The sequence below is a fragment of the Haliotis rufescens genome, unplaced genomic scaffold (genome assembly GCF_023055435.1).
Source record: "Haliotis rufescens isolate VD_foot unplaced genomic scaffold, xgHalRufe1.0.p SCAF_32, whole genome shotgun sequence".
In the NCBI taxonomy this organism is placed as follows: Eukaryota; Metazoa; Mollusca; class Gastropoda; order Lepetellida; family Haliotidae; genus Haliotis; species Haliotis rufescens.
In genome coordinates this window covers 506,691-528,443 of record NW_025964024.1, presented here as the reverse complement: position 1 = coordinate 528,443, position 21,753 = coordinate 506,691, and the positions used below count along the sequence as shown (strand labels likewise).

At 41.2% G+C, this 21,753-nt stretch overlaps 1 protein-coding gene and 1 pseudogene across 1 annotated transcript; both read left to right on the top strand.

Moving 5' to 3' along the window:
- The first annotated feature begins 751 nt into the window (after positions 1-751).
- LOC124149120 (alpha-L-fucosidase-like) lies at positions 752-11,498 on the top strand. Its single transcript, XM_046520490.2, has 8 exons — positions 752-1,212; positions 1,303-1,409; positions 2,003-2,133; positions 5,349-5,482; positions 8,062-8,159; positions 8,741-8,873; positions 10,269-10,439; positions 10,919-11,498. Exons 1-8 carry the CDS (start codon positions 839-841, stop codon positions 11,148-11,150), a joined length of 1,380 nt encoding a protein of 459 aa, XP_046376446.2. The 5' UTR covers positions 752-838; the 3' UTR covers positions 11,151-11,498.
- A 2,764-nt stretch (positions 11,499-14,262) lies between these two features.
- Positions 14,263-20,603, top strand: LOC124149126 (annotated as a pseudogene).
- Positions 20,604-21,753: the final 1,150 nt, after the last annotated feature.

The window sequence follows — 21,753 nt, the reverse complement described above, 5'->3', positions numbered from 1 at the left end:
GTGGCAACCGTCACAAACACATGCACAGGTAAGTCAATGGTTCACCTAAAAAAACACGGAAAAGTCAGCATCGGGAATTGCATCGAAACCATTTAATGGTGAGGTAGCTTTCAGAATAATTTGAAACCTTTCTTCAAATCAGGTAACAGGATAAATAATAAGTATCGAAAAAATGCTTTATTAAACTAGGACATGACATTGGCTGATTTTCCAATTTTAACGGTCAAGAAATCCATATAAATTTCAAAATATTTTCTTTAGAGAACAAAATACTTTTACTAAAAACATCATTGAAACCGAAAACTGAAAAAAAAGATGATGCAGTTGTCACAATATGTATTCGTGCATGTTACTGTATTGATTGTCAGAAGCAGATATCTCTACCTACAGAACAAAGCTAACCACCACACCACATCAGCCGAGGTGATGGTTGGATCTGTAGTGTGAGTGTGTGTGGGGGGGGGAGGGTATGTGGGTGATTGGTTGGGTTTGGTGAGTGTGTGGAGGGGGTGGGGGGGTGGGGGGATTGTGCATCACAGTAATCTCGGCCGGCTGTAACACATGTCCACATTACGCATAGGCTTTATCTTGACTCAGATTACTCCAACATACTCAGGAACGATAAGCATGTAAAAAAATTAAGATCTACATTTTCGTCTGTACATTTCCACTCTCTGTATCTACACGACAAGGCCAACCAATGTCATTTGCACAGCACACATTTAGCATGACCAGATAGTATTACCCTCGTGATCTTCATCCAAATCACACCTACATATACATCTCGGAATGATATCACAGTCATATCTTAAGAGCAATACATGTCACCACTTTTGAAATGGCTTCCCGTCTAGCTGGAGCTCTTTTCCTAGCCATCCTTGTAACTATCCAAGCAAATACTTTACACTATGAAGAAAGTCCAGAAATTCGCTTTGAACCCAACTGGGCTTCCCTAGATTCCCGCCCACTTCCGTCGTGGTACGATGAAGCTAAACTGGGAATCTTCATCCACTGGGGAGTGTTCTCGGTACCAAGTTTTGGTTCAGACTGGTTGTGGGAACGCTGGGAGGGGAGGAAGGAAGCTGCTTACGTAGACTTCATGAAGAAAAACTACAGACCAGACTGGACATATGCAGATTTTGCTAAAGATTTTACAGCTGAATTCTATGATGCAAATACATGGGCGGAGCTATTTGCAGACTCTGGAGCTAAGTATGAGATGATTGCTACTATTCCTATACAGTGCAGTAGATGACCGGCCTGACCATGCCCTCATTTAACACCATGATTGTTTTGTTGTAGGTACATTGTATTTGTAAGCAAGCATCATGAAGGTTTCTGCAACTGGCCAACGAATGTCTCCTTTAACTGGAACTCTCAGATGGTTGGACCAAAACGTGACATTGTGGGTAAGAACGTACATGCTGTATATTGCACTGGATACAGTCCTTGGTCAGTGTAATGATCTGCTATTTAGTCGACTCAACATGTGGATAAGCAGTTGTGAAATTCATTTTTCCTGAATAACGAATGAGGCGATAACAGGCGGAGTTTTCGTGAATATGATGAAAATGATGTTTTGCCCTTTTTTTAGCACCCACCTTGTCTGTAACAGGTCTTCATAGCCCAGTAGTTAAAGCGCTCTCTCATCACATGGAAGGCCTGTGTTCGAGACCCCACATGGGCACAGTGAGCTTAGTAGGTTATCAGTGATGTGTTGGGTACAGTGGCAGATATGGCAGAATTTCCTGTTTGCTTTCCAGACACTACGTTGCTCACCTGTGAGGATAGGTTGCCAGCAACATAGGTTGGTCAGTAGGCGGCGACATAATGGATCGGATAATCGGATTTAGTCAGCCTCGGTGATCCATTAGCATGGATGATTGCTCACAATATCAGTCATTGGATTGTCTGGTCAATATTTGATTATAGTTCGAATATTGATTAGTGTAACATTACATAACATACAAACTAAGTCACTGATGAATACATCTGTTGCCAGGTGAGCTGGCAGAGGCCATACGCAGCAAGACAGACCTCCACTTCGGCCTGTATCACTCTCTGTTTGAGGGGTTCAACCCTCTCTATCTACAGGACAAGGCCAACAACTACACCACCACCAGGTTTGCTCAGGTCAGCTTAACTAAACATGTCATTTAAGGATTGTCAGTTGGGTAAGTGTGTTTAAGTGTGGTTGAGCGAAGGTGGTGTGAGTGAATGAGGGTGATGTATGCCACCTTTGGCAATATTCCATTACTATCACGACAGAGGACACCAGAAATCAAACAAAGGTTCTCAATGTGGATACTTCCTTCGAATGTCTTACCCCTAATACATCAGTGCCAATATTCCTGCAATTTGGTTAATCATCACTCTAAAAACATTTAGATTTTCATCAGACGTCTTCTCCACTGTCAGTCATCTAAATGAGGAGTTAGTAAGATACTGCATATCGTGCGAAATGCCTCATAGCATGCGCGGGCGGGAGACGCATGTTTACACGGGAGAAACGGGTTTACTATTAAACTACTCCAAAAAAGATGCAGACATAAAGCGGAGGTGGTAGGGACTACTTCCTGATGTAACTGGGGTTTTATTCCCATTTATTGTTTGAAAATTCCTTCGATTACTTTATCTCCATTACATCATAGCCAGAATTCACCAGAGGGTTTGGTGGGAACTAGCATATGGTACTCCAGGACAGCTGACATATAATGAAATATGAACACATAGAAACGTCAAAAAAGGCACGATACCCTGAAACCTGCACTGCTAATATGATTATAAACTGACGTCGAAAAGAAACTTTACCAGAGTTTGAAATCACTCTTGCTCAAAAACAACAAAACATACATGCATGAAGTAAAGTGTATTGAGAAGATCAACATTTCAACATAATCAACACTGAAAATGACAATCATACCTCGACCGTGAATGACGTCAGAGCCCCCCCCCCCCCAAAGTTGGGTGTGGTACAAAACTCGAGCTCTCAGAATCATGGACAATAGGCAGAGTACATAAACAATCGCTCACGTTCAATAACAAGTCATTAGTAGCGTGTGTGACCACCAAATGCCTCAATACACGCAAAAACTCTTCGACCCACAGAAAAAGTCAGTCTTCTGATGAGGTCACATGGGATTTGACGCCATTCTTCTTGGAGGGCCAAGATCAGTTCTTGCCGGTTGGCTGGAGAGTTTGGTCGTTGTCGAACACGACGGTCCATCAAGTCCCAGAGGTGTTCTATGGGGGACTTGTGGGGTGTGCGTGCAGGCCACGGCAGGACGTTGACGTTGTTGGCTGCGAGGAAGTTAGTGACAATTCGGGCTTTATGGGCTCTAGCGTTGTCATGCTGATAAATGCCACCACGTGGCTGCTGTTGGAGAAATGGTAGGACAACTGGACGAAGAATGTTATCCATGTAACGCTGAGCTGTCAAGTTTCCGTCAACGATGACCAGCGGTGTCCTCTCCTGCCCACAGATCCCTCCCCACACCATGACACTCCCTCCACCATATGGTACGACCTCCTGCACGCAACACGCCGCCGTTCGTTCACCCCTTCGGCGGTAAACACGTTGTCTTCCATCAGCCCTAAACATACAGAATCGACTTTCCCTCTGCCAGTCACGTCGTTGCCAACGTCGTACAGTCCGGGCCCATCTCAATCGCAAACGACGATGTTGCGCTGTCAATAGCTGTCCTCTGTATGGTCTAAAAGCCCTGATTCCATGAGCCCTGAGTCTCCTGGCCACTGTCTGTCGACTAACCCTGTGACCTAAGGCATTTGTCGCCGATGACGTCACTGTCAGGAAGCGATTTCGGAGGTGCAAGATACGCAAGTACCGGTCACCATGGGGCGTGGTCACCCTGGGTCTGCCTGTTCTTGGCCTGTCAGCGGTCCGCCCATCTGTCTGTAACGTTGCATCAAGTTGGTAACGGCAACACAGGAGCAACCGAAGGTTCGTTCAATATGGGCGTGGGTGGCTCCCATCTGTACCATACCAAAGGCTCGTTCACGTTGTTCGACTGCGAGTCGTGGCATTTCTTTTGTGTTTTTGTATCACTGTGGATGTCTGACTTGCCGTTGCAATCGTTTTATACCCTTTCCCGCACGTGCATTTGCAGTTGTCCGTGGTGCACGTGTTTTTCACTTTTTCGCGTGTTATCTCGCAAACATGTAACAGACGATTAACATTTTCTGCATACACTATTGTTGTATTTAGGTTATGTGTTTTAGATAGACTTCATCGAAAAAAAAATTATACTTTGTCTGAAATTTATATTTTCAGTTGGTAAAGTTTCTTTTAGACGTCAGTTTATTTCGCGTCTCTTTGGCGGTCTGTGATGTCACTTCTGGGTCTTGTAATGTCACTTCCGGTAGTATTGACGTCACTATTGCTATGAGTGATCTCGTTCTGTTCCAATGATGTCACTTCGATAACCGGAAGAGACCTCTTTCTATGACGTCACAACCGGTTGCAGTGACATCATCTCCATTGCCGATGACCTCTTATGCTCTCATCACTTCTGTTGGATCAAAGATCACCTCCAGACATTTTAGTGCTGACCAGTTGTGCACCTATGACATCCCTTCCTGTCAGCCACTGACCGACCTTGCACTGGGTTTTAGCTGACTAACCAGTAGCTCTTCTTGAGAGAGGTTCATACCTTCTTTATCGACTCCATCTGGGACCTGGGCGGACGTACTAGATATTTTTTTGCTAAGGAGCTTCAGGTTGACACCTGAAATGGGCTTCACACATTGTACCCATGTCGGGAATCGAACCCGGGTCTTCGGCGTGACGAGCGAACGCTTTAACCACTAGGCTACCCGACCGCCATGACATTGCAGTATTTATAACAACAGATTGGGATAAGTAAGGATAAGATATATAGATGAACAATTTCTTTATTACAATTAGGAGCGATGTTTCGGTGTAGGTTCTAACACTGTTACCAACCAAGTGATAATCACTTGCTTGATATCGGTGTTAGAATCTACAATGTACACCGAAACGTCGCTCCTATATATATATATATATATATATATATATATATAGATAATTATAGTATAGAAGTTGTTCATCCATTTATCTTATCCTTACTAAGTACTCCAACTTCTAAATGCCTCCCAAAGAAGTAACTGATTAGGTTGGCTGACATTGAAGAAGATGTCCGTTGACAATCTGAAGACTTTTAGTGTGATGAATAAACCAAATTGTAAGAATATTGGCCAGATTGGTAAGAGGTGAGTGAAAGGGTGAGCTGGAAGGTTAGTTCAGTTCATATGTGATGGAGGGTTGTACAGGGTGTACCATGAAAATAAGACATCATGTTCAATTTCAGGAAAAGACTATTCCTGAGCTGTATGAGCTTGTGAACAACTACAAGCCCGACGTAGTTTGGTCTGACGGAGACTCGCAAGCCCCAGACACCTACTGGGGGTCCAAGGAGTTTCTGGCCTGGCTCTACAATGATAGGTATACAGCGGTTGTGATGGAAATGCATGGTGCCCATTAACGTTGTGACATTGCATACATATACAGAGCGCTGACAAAGCAGGGTTGGTGGCTGACCATTCAGTGCAAAAACAGCCAAAACAATAACGGATTAAGTTTTTACAGCATTACATTGATATTATTCAACAGATTCATATTCTTTCAACTCAAGCAGAGAAATCTACTGGCCACAAGCTTACTTGCCTTGAATACTATTTTACTGGCATAAGTCTAGTGGGTCAGTGTATCAGTAGTAGTGGTTTATTTCAGTAAATCAGGCCACAGGCCCATTTTACAATATATATATATATATATATATATATATATTCAAGCATGTTGCGCCACAAGTGCATGAAGTAATATCAATACTAATCAGTACAAGGGTATGTGAGACCATATACATATGGTGGTAGAATTAGTAGTTTATATAATGGACAACTGCTTGCTCCTCATTTTAAGAGCAAAGAATGTAAACTTGGCAAGATTTTTGATTGTAAAAGCATTACTGGTGGTAAATAAAACTTTACATTTATGCTATGATGGAGATGTATAATAATAACTTGGCAGAAAGTTTCTTCTAAGATCATCATAAAACGGACAAACTAAACAAACATGGTATTCTGTTTCTACATTTGGAATGATACAAAATGGACAAAGTCTTTCACATTTTGGAATACCTAACTTTCTACCCTGTGATACCATAAGATCACTGCTCGACGTGCGAAACTGTGAGAGAGTAATCCTAAATGCAGCATTATTCACAACACTTAAATAATTTGCAAATTCATTTGATAGCTTAATTGTTTTATACAAATATAATGAAGATAATTTGTCAAAAGATTCAAAGAGACACTGGTTATCAATATCAATACATCTTGTTCTAAAAGCGGATATAAATGAATGAATACAAGAAACTGATTGTCTATTCTAAATTTCACGATATCCAAAGGAAAATATCAGATTTTTAACTTTCAGTGCCCAGCAATCTAGACCCTTTTCTGCCCGGTCATACTGGTACACATACGTGTGATATAATATACTGTTTTCGTTCTGAGCTAATAAACGCGCGCAGCCAGTACCTAATAATTTTCAGATGTTGGTTTACTTTTAACGAGTATCTCCCAAGTTCAGCTCTTGCTACAATATTAGGAACAGTTCTTCTCAGTTTCAAAATAAGCTTGCAGAATTTATCATGAACATTTAAAATATCTTTAGAGGGATGAAATCCACTTATCTCAGAGCCATATAATAATATGGGCAGTACTTTAACATCAAAAATACGAAGTAACATTTTCAGGGGAAGTTTGTGAAAATTGTACATATGTGATTGTAACAATAATATTACCTTCCAAGCTTGTTGGGATAATATCTTTTGAGTTTTATACCAGGAACCCGAGCTAGAAAAATGTACTCCAAGATATTTATAACTTGGGACTATCTCAAGAGGGCTGCCATTAAGAAAAAACTTTTCATAGCTTTTAAGCCTACCTGCCTTACGAAAAATAATGATTTTACTCTTGGTAGAATTAACTCTTAGTTGCCACTTATTGCAATAATCCACCAACTTATCTAAACGTTTTTGTAACCCGAGAACAGTGCTATCAAATAGGATAATGTCATCTGCAAATAAGAGTATGAAGAGATCCAGCAAGTCTAAATTAACACAGTATTGCTTATCCACACTCAAAAACTGTACTATGTCATTTACAAAAAATGAAATAGGAAAGGTGACAACTGGCAACCTTGTCGTACACCAAAAGGACAATCAAAGAAGGGAGTACATCTATTGTTAACCAAAACACACGACTTCACATTTTGATACATATTATTCAAAAGTCTAAACATTTTCAACCTTTACATTACCAATCGACAATTTATAAAATAAAGTTGGTCTATGAACAGAGTCGAAGGCTGCTTTCAAATCTATGAAAGCACAATAAAGTCTACCTTTATATATATAATGATAAGTATTTCTGTATGAAAGTATCAATTACAAAAACATTTTCTACCGTTTGAAAAACTTTTCTAAACCCTGACTGTTCAGGAATAATACAATTTTGATTTTCAGCCCATTTAGAAAGTCTAGTGCACAGAATTTTATAAAAGATTTTACCCGAGACTTCGAGTAAAGTGATTGGTCTGAAGTTTCTAGGATTATTACATGGTCCTTTTTATGGATAGGAATAATGACACCAACTGTCCACTGAGTAGGATAAACACCAGTTGACAAAATCATATTATACAGTTCTTTCAGCATATTTCAGCCAGTGTACCATTGGAGTGTGCCTTATTGAATTCCATGGGTAACTGCAAAGCATTTAGGTGGGGAAATGAAACTAGGACGAACAAATCTATTCTACGCCACGCTAGAATTGTCACTTTTGCACAAATCTTTCATATTTTTGGTATTTAGGGGTTCTTGTATAGGGAATGATATTCCTATATTTTGACTTTACTTAATAACTATAAATCGACTAAACACTACACAGCACAGCACAGCACATGCTCTAGTCCCTGTGTACAATGGTTTACAATCCATTCTGAATATTTTCTCTTTGCAGTCCAGTGAAGGATACGGTTGTCACCAATGACAGATGGGGAAAAGGAGACTTGTGTCTTCATGGAGGGTTCCTGACATGCCATGACAGGTACAATCCAGGTACTTAATTACCATATTTTTTGAGTGAGTGACTTTAAACCTGAATTAAGGGATGTTCCAGTAATAACATGGCGGGGGATACTAGAAATGGGCCTTATTCACTGTACCCAACCCATCACTGATAACCTACTAAGCTCACTGTGCCCATGTGGGGTCTCGAACACAGGCCTTCCGTGTGATGAGAGATCGCATTTACTACTGGGCTACCCTCTTACATGAAGAGCTGATACAGACAAGGTTGGGTGCTACTGGTAGGGCACCACATATGTATCTTTTTTCACGAAAACGTGTTGTTATCACTGATTTTCAGTGATCCTTTCCTATCAGTATCACTTCCATTTTGCCTTTTACGCCCAATGAAATCTGTTTCGTCGGAAAAACTAGATTAATAATTCTTTGCCATAACGTTTTTCATACAATGCAGTTTCAAATGTATTATTGTATGTAGATTGTGATTATAGAATTGTGGTTGATGAATAGATTCATTAAACTCTGAAGTAAAAATAATGTATCAAATTGTCATAGATTCAAATGATTTTCTGTTCACCGAAACTACAGCTGATTGTTCTTACATGCTAAAGGAGTTCTTCAGCCCAGAAAGTGGGAGAATGCGATGACAATTGACAAGAGATCCTGGGGATTCCGTCGAGAGGCTGCTCTTGATGATTTTCTGACCATGGACGATATTATAACAGTGCTAGCTGAAACTGTCAGGTATGAACACTAAAACTGTCAGGTGATAAACGTGTATGTGTCTTGGGCCACACGGAACAAATGGTTGATATTAGGAGAAATTTTCCGCACTATTAATTTGGTCGTTACCTACAACAGAAAAATAGTGTGGTAACCCTTAAATCAAGTCACCACTGTCCATGACCCTTAACCCAGGTCCCCACTGGAGTAAAGTTGATGGAACAGTGTGACACTGGAAAAAGTGTGATAGATACTTGCCACCAAATGCATTGTGAATATGACTTTCAGTAGAAATTGCAGACTAGCCCAAACATGACTTGCTCATTGCTTTCCGAAACAAAAAACACAGGAAACAGTATTTACTTAATAAATTTAGAGGTGGGTGCTACAGATAGCTTCCCAATATACTAGTACTTTTAAGGCAGTTATTTCATGTTTGGTCTTCCATCCTTTAAAAAGACCGTGAGGTGTGTGTGCTGTGACTGTAAGGTGTGCCTGCTGAGAATGTAAGGTGTCTGTTGAGAATCGAAGGCGTGCCCATTGACAATGTAAAGAGTGACTGCTGAGAATGTGAGTTAGTGAGTGAGTGAATGAATTGAACGTCACTTTTAACAATATTCCAGTTATAACATGGCATGTCGGCTTCACGTGGGAGGAAAGCACGAAGTGATGTAGGTTTCAGACGTGTATCACTTTGGTGAAACCCTCGAGCATGTGTATAGTGCTGACAAACCTAGAAACATGATCGGAGCGAACCGGGATTCGAACCAACGACCAGAAACCCAGGTTTCTGGCGTGCCCAAGGGACGCAACTCTGCACAGCGAATTACGACGTCTTAGGCAACTGGGCCACCCGTACTCGCGCTGAGAATGTAAGGTTTGTCTATTGAGAACGTAAGATGAGTATCCTGAAGCTATTAGATATAACTGAAGAAACTGTAAGGTGCACAATATTTCCACTCAAAACTAGAATCTTAATGATCTGGAAAAATAAAGACAAAGAATGATTTTGTCGACACAACCTTAACGGGACAATATTGCACAGACGATGTAGAGATGAAGCAAACACCTGTCAGGTGCTGTATAAAGCCCTGATCATCAGCATCTCACATCAACATATCCACATCAACAAGTGTAAATATATCTTCAGTTTAGTTGAGAATTACCAACTTAGTAGCATTTCGCCAATGGTAACGTAAACATACATCAGTGAGTGAGTGAGTTGCGTGACGAAAGTCCAAGGTGATGTGGGTCTAAGACGTTTCTACAAGCATGAATTGGAACTAAGCAGCCTTGAAACATAATATGGACTGGTACTTGAACCCACAATCTTAGGTCTCAGTGCCACCACGTTTTTGCTTATCATAATTACAGAACATATCAAATACTGTCTGATTTTGTTATTTTTATTTACAGCTGTGGAGGGAACATGCTGATCAATGTGGGGCCAACCAAATATGGCATGATTAGTCCAATCTTTGAGGAGAGACTCCGTCATTTGGGGCAATGGCTGAAGGTGAATGGGGACGCCATCTACGCCTCCAGACCTTGGCTGGCCCAGAATGACACAGTCACACCAGGAGTGTGGTAGGTACTTGATGTATTCCACATCTTGTCTGGCACAGAATGACAGTCACACAAGGCGTGTGGTAGGTACTTTATGTATTCCAGACCTTGGCTGGCACAGAATGACACAGTCACACCAGGAGTGTGGTAGGTACTTGATGTATTCCACAACTTGGCTGGCACAGAATGACTTCATACTTTGGTCGGTACGAAATGACGTTCAGCCACGCCAGGTGTTTGGCAGGTACTTGACATATTTCATATTTCAAAATTCACCAAAAGTAATACAAGATCAGATAGTTATTATTTGCAAATATTGTCATACTTTAACACTGCCTGACCTAAATCCTTAATCAGCTTTATTGTTATAGAAATTATGCTTGGCTGGGATTTCAGGATTACATTTCTTGCTTTGTAAATTTTCAAAGTCACCACTGTTGTCTTGATAAATTCCACAGATTCAGTACTCCTTCATACTTCACTGCGTGTTCTTTCTTCAGGTACACCCAGAGAGCTGGGATCGTGTATGCCATTGTGCTGGACTGGCCACAGCCAGGTCAACTCCACCTTGGGTCAGCTTTGCCAACTAATGGAACACAAGTCAGCCTCCTTGGGTACACTGGAAGCTTCTCCTGGCAGTATGCGTCACCCAAAGGAATCAGTATCACAATCCCTCCCATCCCTGTCAACCAGATGCCATGTCAGTGGGGATGGGTCTTCGCACTGACATAACTGGTTGATAATAAGACCTTCATGATGACACGAATAGTTGACAATGGGAAGGAACTTTACAATGACATGAATAGTTGGCAATTTGATGTATCTTCATACTGATATAATTCGTTGACAATAGAATTAGACTCCACAAAGTCATAATTGGCTGACAATGGACCTTCACAATCACATGAAAGGGCCACAATTAATGGGACTGACCTTCACAATAAAATGGGTGACAATGGGATGAGTCCAAATAAACATATATATTCGGTATTTAACTTACATTTACAAATAAAAGATTTGTTCTGATGATGAAATGAATGTTTCCTTGACTACATATATATATAAACATTATGATCACCATACTTGCTTTGTTTGTTTGTTCAAGATATATATGTTAAATCTTCAGATTCCTGACAAAACATGTACTGGTGCAAGTGCATGGTTATCGCCCTTGAATGTACACGGTGTAACAGAAAATGCTAAACATGCATGACACATATTAGATGATGAAGCTAAAAATAATACTAAGCAGTGTTTACATACATGTGTGGCGGAAATAACATAATGATGTGATGGGATTTCAAAAAGAACTCTTCTCATCCAAATCTGTTATCTTGTAGACATGACCAAATAGGTTAACCCCATCAGTAACGTGTGGGCTCACTCTATGCCTACCTACACATGGCATTCTCGGACACCTTGTAGGTATGATCAAACAGGCATGATCAGTAAGGTGTGGGATGACTCATCACCTCAGTAAACACGTCACCATATTAGCGAGGTGTGTTATACATCACATTCAGATACTTTGCAGACCTTGCAGCGAGGGACTTCTTCCTGCTGTAATATAGGTGGTATTCTTAGAATTATACACAATGATAACTTTTGTTTGATAATTGCTTTCTTACCTCTATCACATCATAGCCAGAATTCTCCAGACGGTATGGTTGGATCCAGCATTTTAGTATTCAGGATAGCTGACGGTTAATGATTCATGAACACATTGAAAAGTTAAGAAAATGCACAATACCTTGATATTTGCATAGTAAATACCGGTATGTTGGCATACCGTTATGTTGGCATTCCTATGCTGTCACTTCCGTTTACATGGATGATCCCTTCCCGTTTCGATCATGTCACTCCCGGTTGCATTTACGTCACATCCTGTGCTTATGACCTCGATGTTGACCTTCCAGATAGTCTAGTGCAAAAAACAGTTAACCTATGGTCTGACGCACCATGGATCAAGAGGTCAACCTACATTATTAGGTTGCTGTCACTTAAGTCCCAAATGAGTACATGTATACGCCCTCTGTGTAGGAAATATCTACAGCAGACACAATGTAGTTCTGCATAATCGCATCTTTCGGAGATGATGGTGTTTAAGCAGCCTGCAACTGTAGAGTCGTTTCTAGTGTCGACTATGTAACCGCGTAGGGGTGAGAGAATATTCCCTTGCTCGCACTGGACACAATAGCGTGTCAGTGTGGTTCGCAGTCCCACCTAGGACAGGGATGGAGGATTGCCAGTATCCCAGCGGACCTCTCCATAGACTCATTCTTGGCAGTCAACCTTGGTACTGCTTGCAGAGTGATTCTGCTCCATTCTGATACTTGTGTGAGGGATTAGAAGGTGATTGTATGTAGCTCTGACACTCCAGCAGCAGTTGCCATGACAAGCAGAAAGGCAGTCTTCTTCGAAACCTGTAGCAGAGTAGATTATTTATAGAGTTTTAAGATGCGGCAATTAATACTTACACCAAATTGACAATCCACTTTTGGAATGTATGTTCCAGTTGTCGGCAGTGTTTTTTTGGGCATGCTACTTTAAATAGAGCATGTGTTTGCAGTTAAGCCTGTAGGTTTTAACACATCACGTACAGACAAATTAATCACCACCATGACCCTGTGCAAGAGTGCACCAACATATCTAGAAATGATAACAATCAAAGTCCTATCTTAACAGCAATAAATTTGTTTCACTGTATTTTCGAGCTGGTGCTATTTTCTTTGTGACTATCCGTGTGGTTGCTTTACACAAATCCAGAAATCAAACAACAGTTAACATAGTGTATGGACACTACCTCTATAACAACAAAGCCAATATTCTTGTACTTTGATTAACATCTTTAGATTTTCAACAGACGTTATCTTTACTGTCACCCATTCTAATCAGTTGTTATTAATACCGCATATCGTGTCAATGTCTCAGCGCATGCGCGAGTAGGGAAAAACGTTACTTCTTTTCAATAACTACTTCCACTAGATATATTGTGGAGGTGGGAGGGGCTACCTCCTGTTGTAATATAGGTAGTATTCTCAGAATTATTCACTGGATGATGTGATGTGATGTCATTGAAGGAAGTGACGTCAGGTTACCGGAAGTGAGGTCTTCAAAACCGAATGAGGTTATTCCAAGCAATGGTAGTGGCGTCAAGACAACCAGATTTGACGTCACAAGACCCAGAAGTGATGTCATGGAGTGGGAGCGACGTCATAGGAATGCGAATATGACGGTATTTAGAGTGCAGTTGTCAAGACATCGTGGATTTCCCTAACATGTCCTTAACTGTCAGTTATCATTGATAACTAAAAGCTAGGACCCACCAAACCCTCCAGTATTCTGACTATGATGTACTTGAGGTAAGGTTTTCGAAGAAATGATTCACTTTGAACCCAAATGGGCTTCCCTAAATTGTCGAACACATTCTGTCGTGGAACGATTTAACTACATTTGGAATCTCCATCTGCTGAGGAGTGTACCAAGTGCCAAGTTTGGGTTCGGAATAGTTCCCGGAGCGCTGGGTGAGGAAATAGGAAGCTGATTTTAAGACTTCTTGAAGAACAACTATGCAAACCACACTGGACTAGATTTCAACTGAATAATGCCCAAAAATAACGGCCATATTGAAAGTAAGATTGTAACCTCTTGAACAAATCGCTGTCAATACACGTCTACTCATCTGATGGTGTTGTTGTAAGACAAACACAATAGAAACATTATAAGTACAACCGTTATCATCTAGCCTATCTTTAACCTTGAACATATAGACACCTAATGTAATCAGCTGTCCTCAACCTTCATTTGTCTATAAAGAGAATCGCCTGAAGTTATCATCAAACATTGATGCAGGATCACAACATACCCGTCCCTGCGACAATGGACGCTAAGGTAATTGTTATAGCATTCCTAGCTTTAATACAAGCAGAAGGATGTTCAGCAAGACCCAATAAGACTGAAACTCGCTACGACCCCACATGGGATTCCCTAGATTCCAGGCCATTACCGACATGGTATGATGAAGCTAAAGTGGGAATCTTTGTGTCCATGGGAATGATTTCAGTACCAAGCTTTGGAAACGAGTGGTTTTGGGAACGCTGGCAAGGAGACAGGAATCCAATGTGTGTGCAGTACATGCAGGACAACTATAGACCTGACTTCACCTATGCTGACTTTGCAAGTGACTCCGCGGCAGAGTTTTATGATGCTGAATCTTGGGCTGAATTGTTTGCTGCTTCTGGGGCTAAGTATGACGTTATTAATTGAGTGAGTGAATGAATGCTGCAGTCAGTGTTCGAGCTGAGTGAGTGAGTGAGTGAGTGAATGAATGCTGCAGTCAGTGTTGGAGCTGAGTGAGTGAGTGAGTGAGTGAGTGAGTGCATGAAACAGACTGGCACGGATATAATGCTAACAAAACATAGGGTCATGGGATCAGGATGAATAATTTGACACACTCAAAGGGACATATTTGCATGACAAATAATTTTAGACTATATGTGATCAAACACTTCCAGTACAAGCACATCATTAAGCCATTCAAACAAAGGCCGTATATTGAACATTTCGCATACCTGGAACTTACCATTTCAGGATGTCTAATGATTCAAAATTAAAACAAGTAGTATTGCTTGAAGTGACATTTTGTTTCATAGTTTCACCTTGAACTCTATTCGCAATTCAAATATGAATCCAATATGTCACATCAGTTTATGTTGTTTTTCAGATACATTGTGTATGTATCAAAATATTGTGATGGGTTTTGTAACTGGGCGACGAATGTCAGTTTTAACTGGAACTCAATGATGGTCGGCCCCAAGAGAGATCTTGTTGGTAACTATGCACATTATTTCAGATTACACTTAATTAATAAATTCTAGTTTCTAGATCTCAAATGTAGAATAAAATTAAAATGTTCTTGCCTGTAGAATTCTAACAAATCAAAGTAAATCAATATAATAAGGAAACGGTGTACTCCAAGGAGCATGTTTTGGTCATTTCAGTTTCAACAGAAAAGAATCTATCTGAAAAGTATTTGAAAATTAAATGTATATTTCGGCAAGTATGAATATGGATAATCTGTAAGCCAACTATTAATAATGAGGCCTTGTGTTATCATAAGGTGAGATGGCTCAAGCACTGAAATCAAAAACGGATCTCAACCTTGGCCTGTACCACTGCCTGGTAGGATGGCTCCACCCTCTTTATCTACAGGACGAGGCCAACAACTTCACCACCACCAAGTTGGTGAGGTCAGCTTAACTAAATATGTCATTGATGGATTGTCAGTGGGGAAAGTGTGCTTTAGCGTAGGTAAGATTAATGGCGTGAGTGAGGGAGTATGGTTTGATGCCAGTTTGGGCAATATTCCATTCCATTCAGATCTTCAGCAACCCATGCTTGCCATAAAAGGCGACTATGCTTGTCGTAAAAGGCAACTAACGGGATCGGGTGGTCAGGCTCGCTGACTTGGTTGATGCATGTCATCGATCCCAATTGCGTTGATCGGTGCTCATGATGTCAATCACTGGATTGTCTGGTCCAGACTCGATGATTTACAGACCGCCGTCATATAGCTGGAATATTGCTGAGTGCGGCGTTAAACAACAAACCAACCAACCAACAACCAACATGTTGTGATTTGATATTAAGGGAGTTAGTGAACGTGAAGGTGAGATGATGTAAGGGTTAACGAGGAAGGGTGAGTGGATGAGTGGGTCAGTTGGTGATTAGGCAGGGGATTTGGGCTGGTGAGTAGGTTGGTGAAAATGAAGTGGTGAGTTGGTAGGTTAATTCAGTTCATCAGTGATGGGTTGGGTAGTTTGAGAAGTCCATTTCGGGTGTTATCCTCCATGTTATAGCCAGTGATGTAAAACCTAACTCACTCCTTCACGGCAGGTAAAACTTGCCTCCCAAAAAGTCTGTAGTACATACTAGACATCCTGCTGCAAAAGCTGTTACTGATAGAGTTGTTAGCAACACTGACTGATCGAGCATCATCATGTTCTTCATGCACCGACGAATTAGAACAGTGTCTGCAATTCGTTTAGTCAGTTGACCTGGTTCAGAAGTTGAGTTGATTATTTCTGTCATGAAACCTATCTGGAACCGGTCCTGTGTATTATGAACATGTCACATCATGTACCATGAAAGCCAAATCAATTTCAGGCACAGATTACTCCTGAGCTCTATGAGCTTGTGAACAACTACAAGCCCGACATTGTTTGGTCTGACGCAGACGGGGAGGCCTCAGACACATACTGGGGGTCCAAGGAGTTTCTGGCCTGGCTCTACAATGAGAGGTACTCAGCTATTGCGCTCTAATTCATTGTACTCATTTACATTGTGACATTGTGTAAATATAGGAGAGGTTCGTAGCTAACCATTCAGACCACAAATGGCCAACAAAAGATTTCACATCATTACATTGATACTACTTAACAGATGAATGTTCTGTCATTCTATTAGTGGTGAGACCAGTTAATGTAGTTACCCTGATCACCACCTGTAAAATTTCTTGTCTACAATAATAAGTTCCAGGTGTTAGACCAATCTGAAATTATGAAGAATTGCTTTCAGAAATCAATTCAATCTCTTCAGCCTCACTCTTGGTTTCCCATCTTTGCTCATATCTTTCATAGTCTTTGCAGTTTGTGATTTTTGTATAGGGAGTGATATTCATACACCAATACCTTGTAACAAATTCCTGATATTCAAGACATCACTACCCATCAAAACAATATGCAATTGTGAATGTCATAGTCTAGTCCGGACTCCTGAATATTTTCTCTTTGCAGCAAAGTGAAGGATACGGTTGTCACCAATGACAGAAGGAAATAGAACACGGTTCTTCAGTGTGATGAATGAACACTTTAACCACTGGGCTACCTTCCAGCGAAATGTTTGATCAAATCACATTAAAGTCAGAATAATATCACTATTTCAAATTAAATCGTGAAATAACGGCATGCATGCAGCAAATCTTTCTTACATGTCAAAGGAGTGTTTCAGCCAAGTGGGATAAATTGGATGACAATTGACAAGAAATCCTGCGGATTCCGTCGAGAGGCTTCCCTGAATGATTATTTGACGATGGAAGAGATTATAGCAATCCTTGTTCAAACTGTCAGGTGAGTACACTGATAGAATATTTATGAAATGTGCAACACGTCGCATGTGGTTGATATTATGAGCAACGTCCCACATCGTCAATGGTACAATGGCACAAAATGTGCCCGGACCCCACACTGTGAGGCGGTAATGTAGGTCAGCAGATACTGTAAGCTGCTGCTGGTGAAATGGGGTTTAACATCGTGTTCAAGATCATTGCTTTTATATAGCGACGTGCATACACGTGTGTGTGTGTGTGTGTGTGTGTGTGTGTGTGTGTGTGTGTGTGTGTGTGTGTGTGTGTGTGTGTGTGTGTGTGTGTGTGTGTGTGTGTGTGTGTGTGTGTGTGTGTACTTTGGACTAATGGCGATTTAATAGTGCCAGCCAAATGAGATACCACGCCCCACTTTAATATGACTGCCCCACTCAGATACAGTTTACCGCGTCCGGCCGACCAGTCATTGTTTTTGCCCCTTCATGCCTAACGTCTTTTGGTATGACACGGTCGGTTTATGTGAAGGTTCTTTTGGAAGCGTTCCAAAGACATTTAGATTGTCCATATCCCGAGTTGAATGTGTGCGTGAACATGTTATGCTCGTATATTGGATTCACAAGGGCAATGCCATTCATAACATGACCTCTGTGGTTCCACCAGCAGAGATTGTGATTCAATTCTCCTGCTATCTGTATGAAGGGGTTGTGATCTCTGAGTGTTAATCCAATCCTGGAGAGGTCGTAATGTCAATCTCTCTCTCTATGTCATTTTTTGAAAGGATGTTAGATTCCCAAATAGTGACATACAATGGAGAGATCATATGAGACGAGATGACACTGTGTCTATCATCATGAAAGGTTTGATATATCGATCCTCGAGGGGGAGAGATGTCTGAGTTGTAGCTGGAATCTGGCCTCAATGTGTACTATGTCTTGTGTTGGTAAGATCTCTGACTTCTTTGGATGTATCAGGAAACCTAGATAGGTCATTAATTGGATGAGGAAGATTTTTTTTATCTGTCTTGATCCGATGCCCCGAAGTTGTCAAGGTAGCCTTTCATTGACGCCTAAACATAGGTATTTTGAGGATGATAAATGTATGGGAACATGGAGACATGCGTTTAGCAGATTGGAACTCAATGAGCCAAGCTCCGTTCAGAGTCTTGAAAGCAACTTCCATATTAATTCCATTTGGAATTAGGGTGGTGGTACGAGAAAAAGACTTCTTGAGGATACTGAGGTCAATTATCATCGCGTCAGGGAAATTCTTCTTTGGCACAAGGAATACGGTGGATTGGGATCCTTTCCTGACTTCTGTGTCTTAAAGTTCCTGCAAAGTCTTCTGTGGCTAGATCTGCTGCCAGTAGCTTGACTTATTTCAGATGGAATCACTGGCCTTTTGGCCTGGATACGACCAGAAGATATTGGTGGAAGTAAAGTTTGTATGCCCCTTTCATACGATGTTGAGGACGCTTGGAGTGACAAATCATGATGCATTGTAGCCATATCAACCATGGGGTCCACGTTAAGGTCCATGGAGTATGAGACTCCCGAACGGACGGCTTTGTCCTAATTGTCCCAACTGGTAACAGTAGCTGGGTGCTTTTGAGACACCCGTGAATCCATGGAATTGTGGCTAGAAGAATATGTATGGGATCCATGCTGTGACCGTGACGATCTGGTAACGGACGCCGACGTGGCTCTTGTCAGGTTCGTGTGGTTATCACACGGTGACCGTGGAGATCTACCGTCATTAGACGCCTTAGTCCTCGTCTGATCCGTGCGGGAAGTAGGTGGTTGGACGGTTGGCTTCACTTAATACGGTCCTGCCTCCCGGTCGTGGCGGTCGTGGTTCTTGAGCAGGTAAAACTGACTGGCTTCTAACTCGGTGGTTGGCAGGGGACAAGCTGTGAGCTTCCTGGGACAGCTGTACGGCCGTGTTGTGAACACAAATTTACCTAGCATCTGTCTCCTGTCTTAGTTGAAAACAGCTATTCTTGAAGATACATGGGTACGGCCGGAGTTGTCGCGGTCGGAGTAAGGAGTCTCGGACGTTTCCGATCTTGATCGTGTTTCAGCATAGCTTTCTGGCACACTTAAGGGACGCAAGTCAGGATAGTGAATTGTGGCAGCTTAAACGAATAGGCCACGTGTCAATTTGCATCATAATTATAGAAGCTATCAAATAACGTTCACACTGATTTTTTTTTCCTTTTACAGCTGTGGAGGGAACCTGCTGATAAATGTGGGGCCAACCAAATATGGCATGATTAGTCCAATCTTTGAGGAGAGACTGCGCCAGATGGGAAAATGGCTGAAGGTGAATGGGGAGGCCATCTACGCCTCCAACCCGTGGCTGGCCCAGAATGACACAGTCACGCCGGTAGGTTATTATTATACATTCATCACCTTTGTTGGCAAAGAACAACGCTTTTACACATGAATTAAGAAGAGGCCTTACATACTCCACACCTTGGCTGGACCAGAATGACACAGTCACACAGGAGTTTGGAAGGTACTTTATATATTCCACACCTTGTGCAATGACTGGTGGACCAATAAATATGTCAAAAATGGCTGCTGTAAACTGGCTTCCTCACCGGTGTAAATTTAGGATATTTTAATTGTAAAAAACAATGTAGACGATACAAGAGCAGATAATTTGGGTATGATATAAATCTCCCTGACTTGAATCCTTTATCGCCTTTATGTTTATATTGTTATAGAAATTAAATTTAAATGTGATTTTCCTGATTAAACTGCTTGTTCTGTTGACTTTTTACAGTCACCACTGGGAAAGTCTTAGGTTGAGATATCCCACAGATTCAGTACTCCATTATACTACTTTGCGTGATCTTCTTCAGGTACACACAGAGAGCTGGGATCGTGTATGCCATCTTGCTGAACTGGCCACAACCAGGTCAACTCCACCTTGGGTCAGCTTTGCCTAATAATGGAACACAAGTCAGCCTCCTTGGGTACACTGGAAGCTTCTCCTGGCAGTATGCTTCACCCAAAGGAATCAGTATCACAATCCCTACCATCCCTGTCAACCAGATGCCATGTCAGTGGGGATGGGTCTTCGCACTGACATAACTGGTTGACAATACAGGTCTTTGCAAGGACGGTTGACGATGGAATGGACCTTAATAATGCCATAAATTGTTGATTTTATGATTGGCCTTCAAAATTACACACACAAAAAGCTGACAATGGAATTGGGCTTCACAACTGCATAAATGGCTGACAATTAAATGGATGGGCCTTCACAATGACACAATTGTTTGACAATGTGATGGGTCTTCACAATGACACAGACGTTTAAAAATAAGATGGACCTTAACAATGACACTGATGCTTGGCAATGGAATGGGCACTCACAGTGGCATACCCTGTTGACGATTACTGTGCGGGACCTTCAAAATGACACAAATGGTTGATAACGGGATGACAATCACAATGACATAAATTGATGACAATTAATTAGATGGACCTTTACAATGCCACGATTGGCTAACAGTGGGATGACCATCATAATGACATCAATGAAGAACTATTGATGGACTGGACCTTCAATGAAAAGAAATGGTCGACAGTGGCCTGGGTCCAAATAGATATGTATGTCATTAACCTTTTTTGTGTGAAAGTTACTCAGATAATAAAAAAAGACTGCACATATATAAACATTATGATCACTCTATCTGGTTTGATTGATTATTCAAGAAAAAGAATATATATATATATATATATATATATATATATATATATATATATATATATATATATATATATATATATATATATGAAATCTTTGGAAACCTGACATGACTACACATGGCCAGGAGTACGTGTGCAGGGATTATCTCCCTTAATATCCATGGTGTTAACTCAAGGATAAAGGGTACGTGTTACTTAATATGCCTGACGCAAATCACATGATGAAAGTTACAAATATTACAGCACAATTTTGACGTACATGTGTGGCGGAAATAAAATTGGGATGGGATTTGAACCACAAACATTCTGATCCAAGGTCTGACATCTTGTAGACATGTCCCTGTCAGCAAAGTGTGGGCTGACTCCACGCCCTGCTACACAGGTCAACCTCGGACACCTTATCAAGACATCACCAAATGTGCCAACCCTGTTTGCAGGGCGTGAGCAAATTATGCTCCATAGTCATATTGGAGACAAGGAATACAATCACATTGGCTATGTTTTGCTTGTTTACGTT

What these genes read in the sequence shown, in the direction of transcription:
- LOC124149120 (XM_046520490.2), top strand. Translation starts at nt 839, where the DNA reads ATGGCTTCCCGTCTAGCTGGAGCTCTTTTCCTAGCCATCCTTGTAACT. An exon ending in CCACCACCAGGTTTGCTCAG is followed by an intron (nt 2,134 to 5,348) that starts GTCAGCTTAACT and finishes GTTCAATTTCAG; the next exon opens with GAAAAGACTATTCCTGAGCT. An exon ending in ACAGTCACACCAGGAGTGTG is followed by an intron (nt 10,440 to 10,918) that starts GTAGGTACTTGA and finishes TTCTTTCTTCAG; the next exon opens with GTACACCCAGAGAGCTGGGA.